This window comes from Mustela nigripes, chromosome 8, assembly GCF_022355385.1.
Source record: "Mustela nigripes isolate SB6536 chromosome 8, MUSNIG.SB6536, whole genome shotgun sequence".
Classification (NCBI taxonomy): domain Eukaryota; kingdom Metazoa; phylum Chordata; class Mammalia; order Carnivora; family Mustelidae; genus Mustela; species Mustela nigripes.
This window is the reverse complement of record NC_081564.1, coordinates 8,749,090-8,762,441: the sequence shown is the minus strand read 5'-3', so window position 1 is coordinate 8,762,441 and position 13,352 is coordinate 8,749,090. Positions and strand designations below refer to the sequence as shown.

Sequence of the window (13,352 nt, the reverse complement as noted above, 5' to 3'; positions counted from 1 at the left end):
TCGGATCAGATAGCTAGCTTTGTGACGGTCTTGCCTGACATACACAGAATCCCGCAGTCAGAAACGTTGAAGGCTAGGATGTTGCAGCCCTTACTTTTACCCAGGCTTGCTGGGCGCCTGCACCCTCAGCCTTGCAGGACCTGCTCACGGGTGACGCGTGTCTGTGGGTCAGTGGATGATCCACTAGGGAGTGTCCACAGGGGAAAGAAAGGGCCCTGAGGGCCCCCCTGTTGGCCTTTCCTGCCCCAGCCCAGCTAAAGGAACACAGTTGACATGTTGTTTAAGCTGGAGATGTTGCCTGTATGCGTAAAAGAGCTCTCTGTTTCAGGCTCATGTACAGTCAGGAATGGTTCCTTCTCATCCAACTGCCCATGCGCCAATGATGCTAATGACGACACAGCCACCCGGCGGTCCCCAGGCCGCCCTCGCTCAAAGTGCACTACAGCCCATTCCAGTCTCGACAACAGCGCATTTCCCCTATATGACGCACCCTTCAGGTGAGGCGTGTGTGTGCAGGGGCCGCCGGGCACCCCAAAGCATTCTGCTCGCACAGATCGAATGGCAGGCAGGGCCAGCGCTTCAAGCCCCGCATTTGAGAACTAGGCAGACCCGTCAGAGTGTGCACAGTAGGGACTGTGACAATCAGTTCAGTGTCAGGGCCTGAGGCTTCCAGGAGCCGAGTCTGTGTGTGTTCTGATGGTATACAGGATTTGGCTTGATGAGAAGCAGCAGCAGCATTCTGTGTGGCTGACGCATGCTTAGGACTCAGTTGGCCTTCCTTGTTACAATAGGCTGGACAGGGCAGCGCTCGCCTTCCTTAGTGCTCCCCTGCCCCCCACCCCCAGTCTGACGGGGGTGGTTACCACCATGGCAGAGTGTGATTGTAGCTCTGGAGAAGACTACTGATGAGAAAGTGTGCTGTGTGTGGATTGGTTTTGAGTGTAGCCTTAGCTCCAGCCTATGCCCTGACAGGGAGAGAAGGCCCCGTGATTGTGCTCTAACACTTGATGGCTGCCATGGCGATACTTCAGTCTAACCTGTTACTCTGCAATCAATACTGGTGCGTGGCTAGTATCTGGGGAGGGGGTATGTTAAGGCCTTTTTCTCTACCCCATGAGCAACAAATCTTCTGGGAGTTTTACCTGAAGTGGTTTTACATCTGACTGGTTTGTTTTCTACCCACCCACCTACCCCTCCCCTTTTTGGTGCAGATGGGAGGGGGAAGAGTGAATTGAATTTTGAGTCTTGTTCAGCTAGCACAAGGATAGTTTACAGGTGTGTGCTGCAGAGACACTAGGCTGATGTACGGTGTTGCCAGTTTTCTGTTTAAATATCCACTTTTCTTTCTTACAGTACAAGCCCACCACCAACAGCAGTTGTAAGGCTGCCCTGGAGGAACCGAAAGGCCAAATTCCCTCCTCCCTTCTACTGCTTCTACCAACTGGAAGCACAGAAAACTAGAATTTCATTTATTTTGTTTTTAAAAAATATATGTTGATTTCTTGTAACATCCAATAGGAATGCTAACAGTTCACTTGCAGTGGAAGATATTTGGACCGAGTAGAGGCATTTAGGAACTTGTGGGCTGTTCCATAATTCCATATGCTATTTCAGAGTCCCGCAAGTACCCCAGCTCTGCTTGCTGAAACTGGAAGTTATTTATTTTTTAATGACCCTCGAAAGTCATGAACACATCAGCTAGCAAAAGAAGTAACAAGAGTGATTCTTGCTGCTATTACTGCTATAAAAAAAAAAAATCAAGACTTGGAACGCCCTTTTACTAAACTTGACAAAGGTTCAGTAAATTCTTACCGTCAAAATGACGGGTTATTATTTATAAATCAAGTTTGATGGAGTGATCACTGTCTACAGTGGTTCAACTTTTAAGTTAAGGGAAAAACTTTTACTTTGTAGATAATATAAAATAAAAACTTAAAAAAAATTAAAAAATAAAAAAAGTTTTAAAAACTGATATCAAGTTAGTGTGTGTTTGTATAAGCTTAAGATATTTCTATTATAGGATACTTCGTATCAAGGCAGGAGGGCTGAGTGTGCTTTCTTAAATAATCCTGGAAGGTTAGTTGTCAAATGACTTTTCTTCTTCACCTTTAGTTCTGGTTCAAGGTATCTCTAGAAAGAGACAAGACTGAGACATTCTCTTTGGTGGATAAAGGTCCGCTCCAGGAGGAGGAAGGCTGGCCAGAGCTGGGCAGCACTGAGATACCACATCCTCAGCCTGATGCTGGTTCTGTAAGCTTCCTTTTTAATATCTCCTGAACGCAGATGAGTGTTGTTAGTCAGAAGTCGTCCTGATTCACACACCTATTTTACCAGAAGGGGGCAGGAGACACTTTTTAAAAAGAAACTGATAAATCCAGAAGACTGAAAAGCTAAAACAGCACAGCGCTGTACAGAGTCGCATACTGCTGTAGACTCACAGCCGTGCTCACGCTGCCGTGTGAGGGAGCAGAGGGAGGAGCGAGCAGTGGAGCGGAGCAGGGGTTTTGCAGAGACCACAGTCCTGTAATGATAGAGCCTTTAAAGATTGTGGCAACGAGTCAGTTCTGAAAACTTTTAATTCATGTGTAGCAATTTGTACATTATAGCAAAATTTGCATTATTCAAGAATAAGTTACTTGTACAGTACATAAACAATACATAAAAATTTGCCAAATTATCTTCTGCCTATAATGATACAGAATGGATCCATTTACGCCGTTGTCATTATAATGTGCTGCTTATTCCAGCCAAACACTGGGTGTCAGATGTGTCCTTGTTAATGGTGGATAATATACTATCAAGTTCCTCAAGCCTGTGGGAGATGTTAGAGCTCACGTGACATTTGCAATAAGAGATGTAGCCCTGAATTAAAAGCATGAAGGAATCTCAGGCAACACTTAGGGAAGAGTTCAAGGCCTTGATTTTAGGTTAAGAAACTGTTATGTAAAAATAGTGTTTTCTGGCCTAAGATTTTAATGATTGCTATTCCTTTTTCCTACACGGTCCAGAAATGATCAAAGGCAGAAGATTTATACCAGATAAAGCCATATGGATTGCTGGTCTAAAATTCAAGGCAGGTTAGTTGACTTAATTCTTTGGTGCTGGTGACTGTTAGTATGTAAAAGTTCATTCAAGACAGAAGGAGGAAGTGATGGTGCTGGGAGCAGTCAAGCTATCCTTGTTGTCTGGTCCTTAGAGCTAACTGGAGGGATCATGGTGCTTACTGTCCCTGTGGCACTCAGAGCCCGGGCTCTCGGTGGAGGCTGCTGGCTTGGCTTCTTGCTGCCAGTCACCCTGGGGCCAGGAGGGTGGTGGGGTGTGCTGTGACCATGCTGGGCTGACTGTAGCCAGCAGGGTCACTGCCTGTGAAGGAGGCATCTAGCCCAGGGGACCCACGGCTCCTTTTCTCCATCTCGACCTGCTCTAGCAGAAAGAAAAGGCGGTGGCTCAGTGTCATTTCTTCTCAGGCCCTGAGGGGGCTTTCTGGGGGGCCGTATTTGAGCTGTCCTGGGAACTTGGACATGTTTTTAAAGGAAGTGTTTTTCTTGAGCGTATTAACTGAAGCAGTCTGGAGGTGGGTGACTTCCAGTTTTCTGTCGCTGAGTCTGGACTTGTCCTTCATAGCCAGTGGGTCAGAGCTGCTAGTTTGCTGTGCCTGGCTTGCCTTTTCGTATTACCTGAGAATTGTATGGTGAGCAGCTAAGCAGTGAGGGTCCCTGGCTTAACGATGTCACATTCCAGGTGTTTTGATTCCATCCCTTCTGGCTAGAGGGACCGGACTCACGTGGGTTGTGCCTAATTGGCCCCTTTCCTGTGCAGCCAAGGGGACAATCTGTACCAGTGCCTTCTCAGCACTTTCTTTGATGAGTTTTCTCTAGGAGAAATTCAGAACATAGAAAAAAACCACAAATCTGGATTGGATCTGCTTTATAATCTACTGAAAACACCCAGGAGTGTTGGTTTCTAAAGTGGTGAAGAGGTGACTGCTTGGCCCCCTCGACACCCCGCCCCCCCAAAAAAAGAATGATTCTAAATTCTAGAATCAAAAGTCTGACTTCTGGGAATACAGAGAATGGCTTGAGGGAGCAAACCGAACTGTCCCCCCAGATAAGGCAAGCAGTAATTTTAGGCCCGGGTTTAAATTTAGCCTCTGACTGATGTATCTGTAAAGGTTAAGCTGTGCTGGACTCCCAGTTTCCTAGAAGCCACATGGGTGAGCCTGCTGCTGGCACCCGGGAGCAGCTGGCTCCACTCTGTCACTGCCCCCTTGTTTTAGAGCCTCTGCGTGAAAGTCCTGGGGGGAGCCAGCTCCCCTGTGAATTGTATTACTGGTGAAAGGCAAGTATAGAGGGAGGCTCGACCGCAGGCCCCCGGCCGGCGGAGACGCTGCGTGCCCGCGAGTGTGCCCGCGAGTGCGCGCACACATTCCTCATCAAGAGAAGCAGTGAGCGGCTGGCACAGAACGCTGATTGTGGCTGTTAAAGGAGTTTCTCATTAGCTGTGGCACCAGATTCCCAGCTCCTCTTTTGGCTCAAGAACGAGCCTAAAACCTTGTGGGATAGTTTATAAGCCATTAGATGTCTGGGGTTTCCTGAGCCAGCCCCGTTGGTGAAGGATGGCCCAGGAGCCCCTCCTCCCCTTTTGCTTGTCCCTTCCCTTACCCCTTGGTTAAACTAGTTTAACTCTCCCCATAAAACTGCTATTAACCAGAATCCAGTATTTTATTCATAAGGCACCAGGGTAGAATTATTCCTTGCCACCCTCCTATTTCAGTAATCGCCTGAATTTCCCTGAAAGGGTGACGGATTTCACTTCTCTTCATTAGTAAGGACAGTGGCTACTCAGCAGCAGGTGACTGTCCTGAGGATGAAAGACGTGGAAGCCAGGCGTGCTGGCTCAGACTGGGAACTAGTCAGGTAGGGTTTGCATAGCTGTCTCTGAACTACAAAATCGCATGGGTATTAGTTTAAAGAGTGCAATGACATAGCAATAAATGAGTTTGGAAACCTGAATTCTTTGAAAAATTAATCTGAGGTAAAATGTTTAAAAATTTTTTTAACCTTGAGCTTTGTCCTAAAGCTGAGAGCCAGAGCAGGAGTGGTGTGTTCACCTATGACGTGGGTGACGGCAGACCTGCCACGTGGACTGAGGCAACAACAGGCAAACCATAGGAGAATCCAGGGCTTGTTAGTGTTTTGGGCTTCCTGACAACCCCCCCCCCCCCCGCCCCGTAAGTCTGCCATCAGCTGTGACAGTGTCAGTGAAAAAGAGAGCCCAGATTCTGCCGCCAGCTCTGGCCCTCACCCACCACCTCCCGTAAGAGGATGGGACTGGTCCTGGGGACTCAGGGCAGGAACTGGTGGCATCTGCGAACAAGAACTACATCTGTAAACAGGTGGTGGACGATGAAACTTACAGGAGGCCCTTTAACAGGCCGAATAGAAGGGTCACATCGAAACTGGAGCAGTTAACAGTGTCCCTTAACTCTCTCTCTGGAAGGAAGGAAAGAAAATTACATTCACAAGTTCACATCTCTGCTTGCTTGTGCTCCTCAGGGCCATGTGTGAGGCCCGGGATTCCTCACCGCCGGTCAGAGAGGTGTGTACTGATTGTCTATGGCCCGTAGATGGCTCCGGGAGGAGGAGTCCATTTCGTAGTCTGAGTCCCGGGCTCGACTGGCAGCTTCAGGCTCCAGGTGCCGCAGGCTGTTTTCCAGCTCCTCGGGCGAAGGCAGCAGGTGGAATATCTGCTCTGGGGGGGAGGGCCGGCTGGGGGGACCCTCCAGGCCATGCCCTCGCGGACAGCCAGAAGAGCTAAGGTGGGGAAGGCCCAGCTCCGAATCCCAGTGAGCAAGGGAGAAAGGGAACAGGACGGTGTTGGAGGAACCTGGGGGACAAGTGACCAAGAGAGAGAGACCAGCGCAGTCAGTCTTAATGTGATGGGGCAGATGTTGGAAGAACACAAAAACAGATCTCTGTGCCCCTGGGTTTGCAGCAAGCTTTTACCCTCTGGTTCCCTGTGCCACCCACCCCCTTTATCAAGGGTCACACCTGGTGGCTGGGAGACGACGACCACATAGCTGGACAAGCGGACGTCACAGGCAGCCCCGCACTCGAGTGGGATGGGAGAGCGCTGGAAGTGGTGGAGCATGTCCACGACGGAGGGGAAGTGGAGGTGCTGCACTCGGCACTGGCCTCGCTCGGTCAGCGACAGGCGCAGGTGCTGGAGAGGAGAGGAGAGCAGGCTCAGCCACTGGCCATGGAGGGCTTCGAACTTGGGGGTGGCGGAGGTGCAGCGCCACCTACTATGTCCCGTACCTTGGCTATGCCTTGGAAGTTGAACGTGAGCACATACTCCCCTCGCCGTGTCTCGCTCTGCCGTACCAGGAACACTCCGTGAGCATCGGGACCCTGCAGCTGAACCAGCTGGGCTGCCTTCACCCGGGAGATGGGGCCATGGAACCAGGGATAGCAGGACAGGAAGTGATCTGTTTTCTGACAGGCTGGGTCCGGCATCCCCCCAGGAGAAGCACCTGGTAGACAGGACAGGTGATGGTCACCCCCGGTGGGTACCTCACATCCGAGGCTGAAGCTGGTTCCGACTTACCCGGAAAACGGAGGCCTGACCCACTCACCTTGGTTCAGGGAATCTGTGCTTCCCCGTGGGGAGTTGGATGTGCCAGACTCGGGGGCTGAGGGAGTGTGCGTCTCTGGGTCTGTGTTCTCCAGCCTGCTGAAGAGGCTGAGGTTAGGATCTGGATAGACCAGGGCAGTAGGGAAAGGTCAGGAGTAGGGCCCTATGGTCTGGGGCCTCACCCTTGGCCTGTGCATTCCCGGAGCTCGGCCATCCAGGAATTCAGCTGCTGCTCGTCCCCCACCTCAAAGATGATGTCTGTCCGGTCCTTCACCTGGCAAGGAGGAAGGGAGTGGCTGTGTGGGTGCCTTGGGTGTGTAGGTGTGACCCCCGGATGGGAAAAGCCATTACTTACCTTCAGGACAAAGGTATAGAGGTTGTCCGGCATCTCGAGGCGTGTGCACCGCCGAACCTCCTGGATACTGGAGCAGGCTGCTTGTAGCTTGGGCTTTGAACTCTAGGAGACCAAGAGAGGGCACTCGAGGCTTGTTCCTGATGGCCCTTCGTCCACCCAGGCCTCTCCTTTCCTGCAGTCTCCCCAAGGGCTTAGTTGGGTGAGTGAGTGCTCATGGTGCTGCCAGGCGGGCACCCCAAGCCTGGACCAAGATCTAGCATCGTGGCTTGCTGGAGCCTTGCCGAAGCCCTTCTCCTATAGCCTCTGAGCACTCTTCCCGTGCCCCAGTGTACCTGAACCTGTCTCTGACAGGTGTGCCTGCTGACCTCTGTCCCTCCTCCACCGGTGGAACAAAGAGCGCCCCCCACCCCACAACCCAGCCAGGTCACAACGGCTGCTGACCTCATCAAAAGAAGCGCCGAGAGTGGACATGAGGGCATCCAACCCAAGTCACATTTCCCTCCGTGGCACTGCCTGTGCCGGGGGCTCAGCCCTTTCTCCTGCCTTTAGTTTATCCCCATGCCGTCAGTTCATCAGTGCAGGCCTCTCCGGGCCTTGTAGGAAACATGCTCTCATCACATCATAAAGAGAAGCAGCTCAAATCTTGGAGGTGAAGTCTTTTGCCTGAGGGAGGGTAGATCAGGTTTTCACCTCCGTCCACAGCGTACAGCCTAGAAGTTCACACTGCCACGCCCAGCTAGTCTGTCTACAAGGCTGAAGATGCGGGGTCGGATCTGGCTGCAGGGTGGGGGTTGGCAGAGCGGCTTAGCCACAGGTTCTTGGGGCTCCTGCCAGCATCCCTAAAGGAACAAAGCTCGGTATGGCTCGTCCCAGGTAGAACCAGCTGGAAACCTACACAAAACCTTGGACCCAGGAGTCTCCCGTGACATCCAGCATACACGGGGTTCAGAGTGCATGGGAAGTGGTCCCCTACCCCTTTGCAAGCAAGGGCTCCTCTCCCAGGTCCTGAATGAACCTGACTAAAGCAGGGGCTGAGCTTGCAGATGCCTGTTCCCAGGGAGCAGGAAGCCCTGGGGCCCTAGAGCACAGAAGCCAGCATCTCTAGGGCAGCAGCTTCTCAGAATGCAGGTCTCCCCTCTACTGCCCCCCCATCTCCTCCTCTTCCTCTTGTGATCAGGGTAATAAGATTATTTCTCGTGAGGTCATGAGATGATGGATGGCTGCTTCCAGTAGGGGCCAGAAGCAGGTAAGAACAGCGGAAGGAGCCAAAGATGATGGAGGAATGGACAGGGAGCCTAGTTGGGCCCCGTCTCTCCAGTACCTCTTTCTTCTCAAGGACCGGGAGACCGCCAGGCCCACCTAGGACCAGCCCGACCAAGCCAACACAGGGCAGGGGCAGAGGAATGGAAACAAGGCAGGCCCAAAGGCTTGTTCCTGGCACTGTGACTTTGGGGGAATCTGACCTCTGCATCTCGAGCAGAAGCTGCCTTTTCAAGAAGTGGTACAGGAGCGCATCCCCAAAGCCACGTGTGTGACTGCTCGAGACACACAGGCACCAGGCATCTCTGATAGAAGGATGGTGACCCTAGGGCCAGGCCACCTGCCTTCAGCTACTCCTACCTGCAGGAGGGCTGGTGAACAGTGAGGGATGCAGCCGTCTGGCAGGAGAGGTTTGGACAAACGGGGCAACCCCTGCCCCCAGCAGTCCGGAGGAAAGAACAACTCTAGGAGCCCCGGACGTTGGCCGTGGCGGACTGCCTCATCTCACTAACGTGACAGCAGGCACAGAGATGTGGCCAGCCAGTCCCAGCCCTAAGTGACCACCAGCCAGGGTTTTTTTTTTTTAATCTTTCCGGTTTCTCTTACTTCTCCCCCATACCCGTTTCTCAGCCTGGGAGCCCGTGAGATGTGGGGAGCACAGGAATCCCATGCGGTACGGACACGGGCCCTGGCCGTGCTGGAGTGCGCACGGCTCCACCTCTCAGAGCCGGTGTTTCCTTTCTGCACAACGGGTACGGTCCAAGTGCTGTTCCTTCCTTCTGCTGTTGCAGTCGGCTCTGCCTGGCCCGCAAGCCTCCCCACTGGCTCCAGGCCCTCAGGATCACTGGGAGGAAGTAGGCCAGGCCAAGAAGGAACAGAACTAGTCTCCCTTTCAGTTCCGCTCTGGGCCTGGCCCCAGGGTGAATGCTGAGATTAACCAACAGAGCCACTGGTTTCACTCTGAATGTGGGGCCTCCATGCCAGCTCTGTCCCCAGCAGCTGCGGAACTGCTGACCTGGCAGGCAGTGGTGAAGAGGAGTGCCCTCCTTCCTCACAGCCGGCCCTGCTGCACAGATGCTGGCCCCCAGTTGCCCACAGGCTGAAATACAGGTTCTTCCCGACTCCTGTCAGGCACCTTGGGGGACAGCTGTCCCAGCCAGCCCAGTCGTCTCCCCTGTTGCCACACAGCTGGGGGCACAGTCAGGATCTGAACCCCAGAGTTGGTGTGTCCAGGTACCGTGCTGTCTGATGGTAGAGAGAGGCCAGAGGCTCTGCTCAGACTGGAGTGGTGAGCGAGCACTTGGTGCGGCATAAACCCTGCCTGTGGCCACAGCCCTAGCTGGATGGTCCAGGGCAGGACTCGAGAGCACTGGTCACACGTGGAAGGACCAATGGGTGCCTTCCTGGTTCAGAACAGCTGGGATGGGAAGCCGAGCCCAAACCCTGGGGCTGGATCAGCAGCTATAGGAACACGTTCCCCACTCTAGCATGCGCTTTGTCCCACCTGAGTGACTAGAACGGCCAAAGCACTCCAGACGACGTCGTGTAAGCAGTATCATGTCACTCACTACATCCCCTCCTGGGAAGCAAGTTGCGCCTCCCAGCATCCACAAAGCTAGCTTCTTTCCTATGGCCCCTCAGGCTCTGGGGGAATAACCATTTCTTTCTTTGCCCTGGCTGCCAGGGAGCTCAGAGGCAAAGAAGCAGATAAGCTCTGACACTGTCCCCACAGTAGGGCTCGCATTTCTATACCTGACTTTATCTAGGCTCTACACTTTCTTCTCTCTCTAGATGGTAGTGTTCAGTCTTGATTGTGCTACTTCTGTAGCTCTGGCCAAGTGGCTCAGCTCAGCCCTCTGTCGGTGTTGTCATTTATAAAGCAGAGAGATTTAAGAGTCACTCTCTCCTTGCACAGCTGCTATGGTGACTGGGCAAGCTACTGCAAGTGGGAAAAATAATGGCCTGACAAACAGCTGTGAAATTTCCAGGCTGGGGCCAGCCAAGGTGGGTAAAGCCCGGGGTCCCCTGTGGTTCCAGTACGACAGCTTCCCCTCCATGTGACCCAGGGACCAGACACACATGCCTTCCTTCGGCCCATCCTGTGGTGAAATCCACGTGTCCCCTAGCTTGCCTCTGTAAGTGCCCTAGTGAAGGTAAGGGAAAAACAGCAGGGTGCAGTTTATATGAAGATGTGCTTCAGGGGCGCCTGGGTGGCCCAGTCAGTTAAGCGGCTGCCTTCGGCTCAGGTCCCTCTCCTCCCTGCCCTGCTTGTGCTCAGTCTCTCTCTCCAATTTTTTTTTTTAATGTATTTCAATGTGACTATCCAGACAACACAATGAACCACTTAGGTGCTTCGAGTTTGTTTTAAAATGAACCTGAGAGCAGGGTAAGCCCTAAGAGAACAGTTAGTCTATTCAGTGGACATAAAAACTGGGCAGAAAGTTCCATGTGCTTCTGTAAGACTGTACTTCTCGGGCTCTAGGTTTGTCATCTCTTACACTTTTAGAGGGTGGCATGAACATCTCTGCCTCAACCTGTGGGTTTACCTGGTCCTTCCTGACCCTCACTGACCCATGGGCCCGCCTGCCTCTGCCTTCAGAGGCTTCAGAGCTGCCTGGGGCACGGAGATGGACAACTGGAACCAGACTTCCTTTCCCCTCGAAGCTGTCCCATGACCTGTTGCTGTTGCCCATGTGCTAAGTTAGGGCAGGGGTGGCCCAGAGCTCCAAGGCTACATGCTATATCCCACTCTGCCATGTCCTCGCAAGCACCGTGAATGGGGCCTATCACCATTTGTTCTTTCAAGACCCCAGCGCAGGGACCGGCCAAGCCCTCACTGAACACTGAACTCCGGGTGCAGTACCGCAGTGGAAACAATACCCAGCCCCTGACTCACAGCTTACATTTTAACAAGGGAGACAGATGCCCAGCGAGAAGGAGACAGGAAGGACCCAGACAGGTAGGTGGGGGAAGCCGTGAAGGGCCACAGAAACATGACGGGCTCCCTTCAGCTCTGAGGAGAGCTCAGCTGAGGTTCCCAGGCACCAGGATGGCCCTTGCAAAGGCCCTGAGGTGGGGAAGCGCATGAGCACCTGAGGAGGCCGATGGGACTCCTGTGCACAGTGAGGTGGTTAGAGGAGGGTGCCCGAGTCCCTGTGCGGTGTGCAGGCTTTGAGGGTCAGTTGGGGCTTGTCTAAGTCAGAGATGGGGAAATGGCAGCTGGATGTACACTTCAGAGGCTCCGGGGAGCTCCTGCCCGACAGCAGCACCCCTGCTAGTCGGGCCGGACCGGCTCTTCCCTCCTGCTCCCTGGGAAGCTGAAAAGGAAGGCACCACTTCACCCAGGTAGCAAAGGGCCTGGCCCGGAGGGTCCAGAGGTGTGGGGAGGGCAGGCCCTCACACGTTCCATCCGTGGCATCCCCCCGGCCACTGGAGAAGCCCTTATCCAGCGACAGCCTAGGGGAAGGCGTCTCACCAGCGGGAGTCCCCTCAGACCATCGCGTGCCCCTGGCAGACTTCTCTCTCCCAGGGCTTGGGGCCCTCCCTCCTCTCCTACGAGGAACAGCAGTGGCACAGGAAGGAGGAGACCGTGTACAGTTGGGAGGTCTAGGTCCGAGGCCCGTTTCCACCCCAGCACCCCTGCCCTCGCTGCAGCCTCTCAGCGGCCTGGAGCCCTGCTCGAGGGGGTTAGACGAGTCCTAACTCCACCACTTGGTTCCTCTGGGATCTTGGGCATGGCACTAACTGCAGCCTCAGTTTCCTCTTGGTGACCTGGGGACAGTAAAGATCTTGCTGACCTCCCAGGAATAGAGGGAGGTTGGGAGGTGGTCTTAGAGGACGGCTTGAAAACTTAAAAGGCTCAGAGCAAATTGCAGATCTAGTCCTGGGTGAATGAATGAATGAAGAAAGGATGAAGCATCCCCATGGAGAGTGCTCAGTCTAGTGCTCAGTCTAGTGCTCAGTCAAGTGCCCAGTCAAGTGCTCAGTCTAGTCTTACTGGCGGTGTCGAAACAGCAGCCCACGCACAAGGTAAAGAGAATACCCTGGCTTATTTCCCCCCCTATGCCTCCAAAGAAGATTTTAGGATCTCTCAGTGGGAGGGAGACAGCTGCTAGAACATAGAGGAGAGTTCTACTTGCCACTTAACTGTCGCTGAGGCACCTGGCAGCCCGTGCAAAAGAAGGACTCTTCCCAAGAGAGGGCAGCCTCCTGTGCCCGGGAATCCTACGCACAGTCCACGGAAGGCTCTGGCCGTGCTGGAGCCGGGAAACCTGGGGGACGCGTGTGTTCCCGTGACCTGGTGTCCCACTCAGACACCTCTCTGGGGCCTGCGTAACAGCCACACGGCAACCTTCCCATCCTGGGCCTTGGGTCTCAGCTCTGCCTCGTCCTCTGTGCACAGGTGACACCTGTCCGGCTTGTCTTCCCTCTCGTAAGACCCGACAGTGCCACACCCTCCCACGAGAAGCTGGGGACAGAGTGTGCACGGTGGGTACGGGAAGGCCCCGGAGGGCGGACGCAGACCTTCGGAACACTCCGTCTGCGCGGCAGCAAAGGCTCCTCTCTGCGAAGCTTTCCTCCTGTTACTCGCCACCCCCCCTTCTCACTGCAGTCGGCCCACGTGCCTGTCTCCCCACTTTATGCCTAAGCTCTGGAAGACTTCGCTCTCTCCAGCTTTGCCTTCAGCCAGGCGCAGAGTCAGCGGCTCTAAGTGTTTGCAGAGCACCCCTGAGTGGCAGAAGTGGAAGGAAAGGCGCTGGAGGCTAAGAGCACAGCAAGAGCCCCTGCTCAGAGGCCAGAAGGTACGGCCAGACCCAGAAGATGGCAGGGGAGTTGCCTGGGGCAGCAAATGCTGGCGGACCCCCTTTGGAAGCACCCCCGTGTCAGGCACTGCGGCCGGGGCTGTCCCATCAATGGCTTTGGGACTATTGACTTCATAAGCCACCACCATTTAAAACTTTTCTCCAGTTTCACAGGAAAAGAGCACCATATTGAAGAGATGCCAGGACCAAGGAAATAGGAAGGTCACTGTCCCAGTGTAAGGGACAGCCCTCATTAAGTGTGGAGGGAAGACCTTCATGCCCTGCTCTGGGCTGTCTGTCTG

The 13,352-nt window shown here is 53.8% G+C and overlaps 2 protein-coding genes across 9 annotated transcripts in view; one reads left to right on the top strand and one right to left on the bottom strand.

Annotated features, from left to right (window-relative positions):
• ATXN2 (ataxin 2) overlaps nucleotides 1–1,972 on the top strand; it is a 116,024-nt gene extending 114,052 nt beyond the window's left edge. For 6 of the 7 annotated variants that reach the window (XM_059408422.1, XM_059408421.1, XM_059408427.1 and 3 more), the window contains 2 exons: nucleotides 329–497; nucleotides 1,354–1,468. In XM_059408422.1, the coding sequence (XP_059264405.1) occupies nucleotides 329–497; nucleotides 1,354–1,382 (198 nt within the window). In that variant the 3' untranslated portion in view covers nucleotides 1,383–1,468. Of the gene's footprint in view, nucleotides 1–328; nucleotides 498–1,353 lie in introns of all 7 variants that reach the window. The other variant, XM_059408425.1, reaches the window with a different exon arrangement.
• Nucleotides 1,973–2,558: 586 nt separating this feature from the next.
• The window catches only part of SH2B3 (SH2B adaptor protein 3), a 37,881-nt gene continuing 27,087 nt past the window's right edge, over nucleotides 2,559–13,352 (bottom strand). Inside the window, exons 3-8 of one of the 2 annotated variants that reach the window (XM_059408434.1) lie at nucleotides 6,989–7,090; nucleotides 6,816–6,907; nucleotides 6,635–6,732; nucleotides 6,318–6,532; nucleotides 6,051–6,222; nucleotides 2,559–5,886 (exon numbers count right to left, since the gene is read on the bottom strand). In XM_059408434.1, coding sequence (XP_059264417.1) covers nucleotides 5,591–5,886; nucleotides 6,051–6,222; nucleotides 6,318–6,532; nucleotides 6,635–6,732; nucleotides 6,816–6,907; nucleotides 6,989–7,090 — 975 coding nt within the window. In that variant the 3' untranslated portion in view covers nucleotides 2,559–5,590. The remainder of the gene's footprint in view (nucleotides 5,887–6,050; nucleotides 6,223–6,317; nucleotides 6,533–6,634; nucleotides 6,733–6,815; nucleotides 6,908–6,988; nucleotides 7,091–13,352) is intronic. The other variant, XM_059408435.1, reaches the window with a different exon arrangement.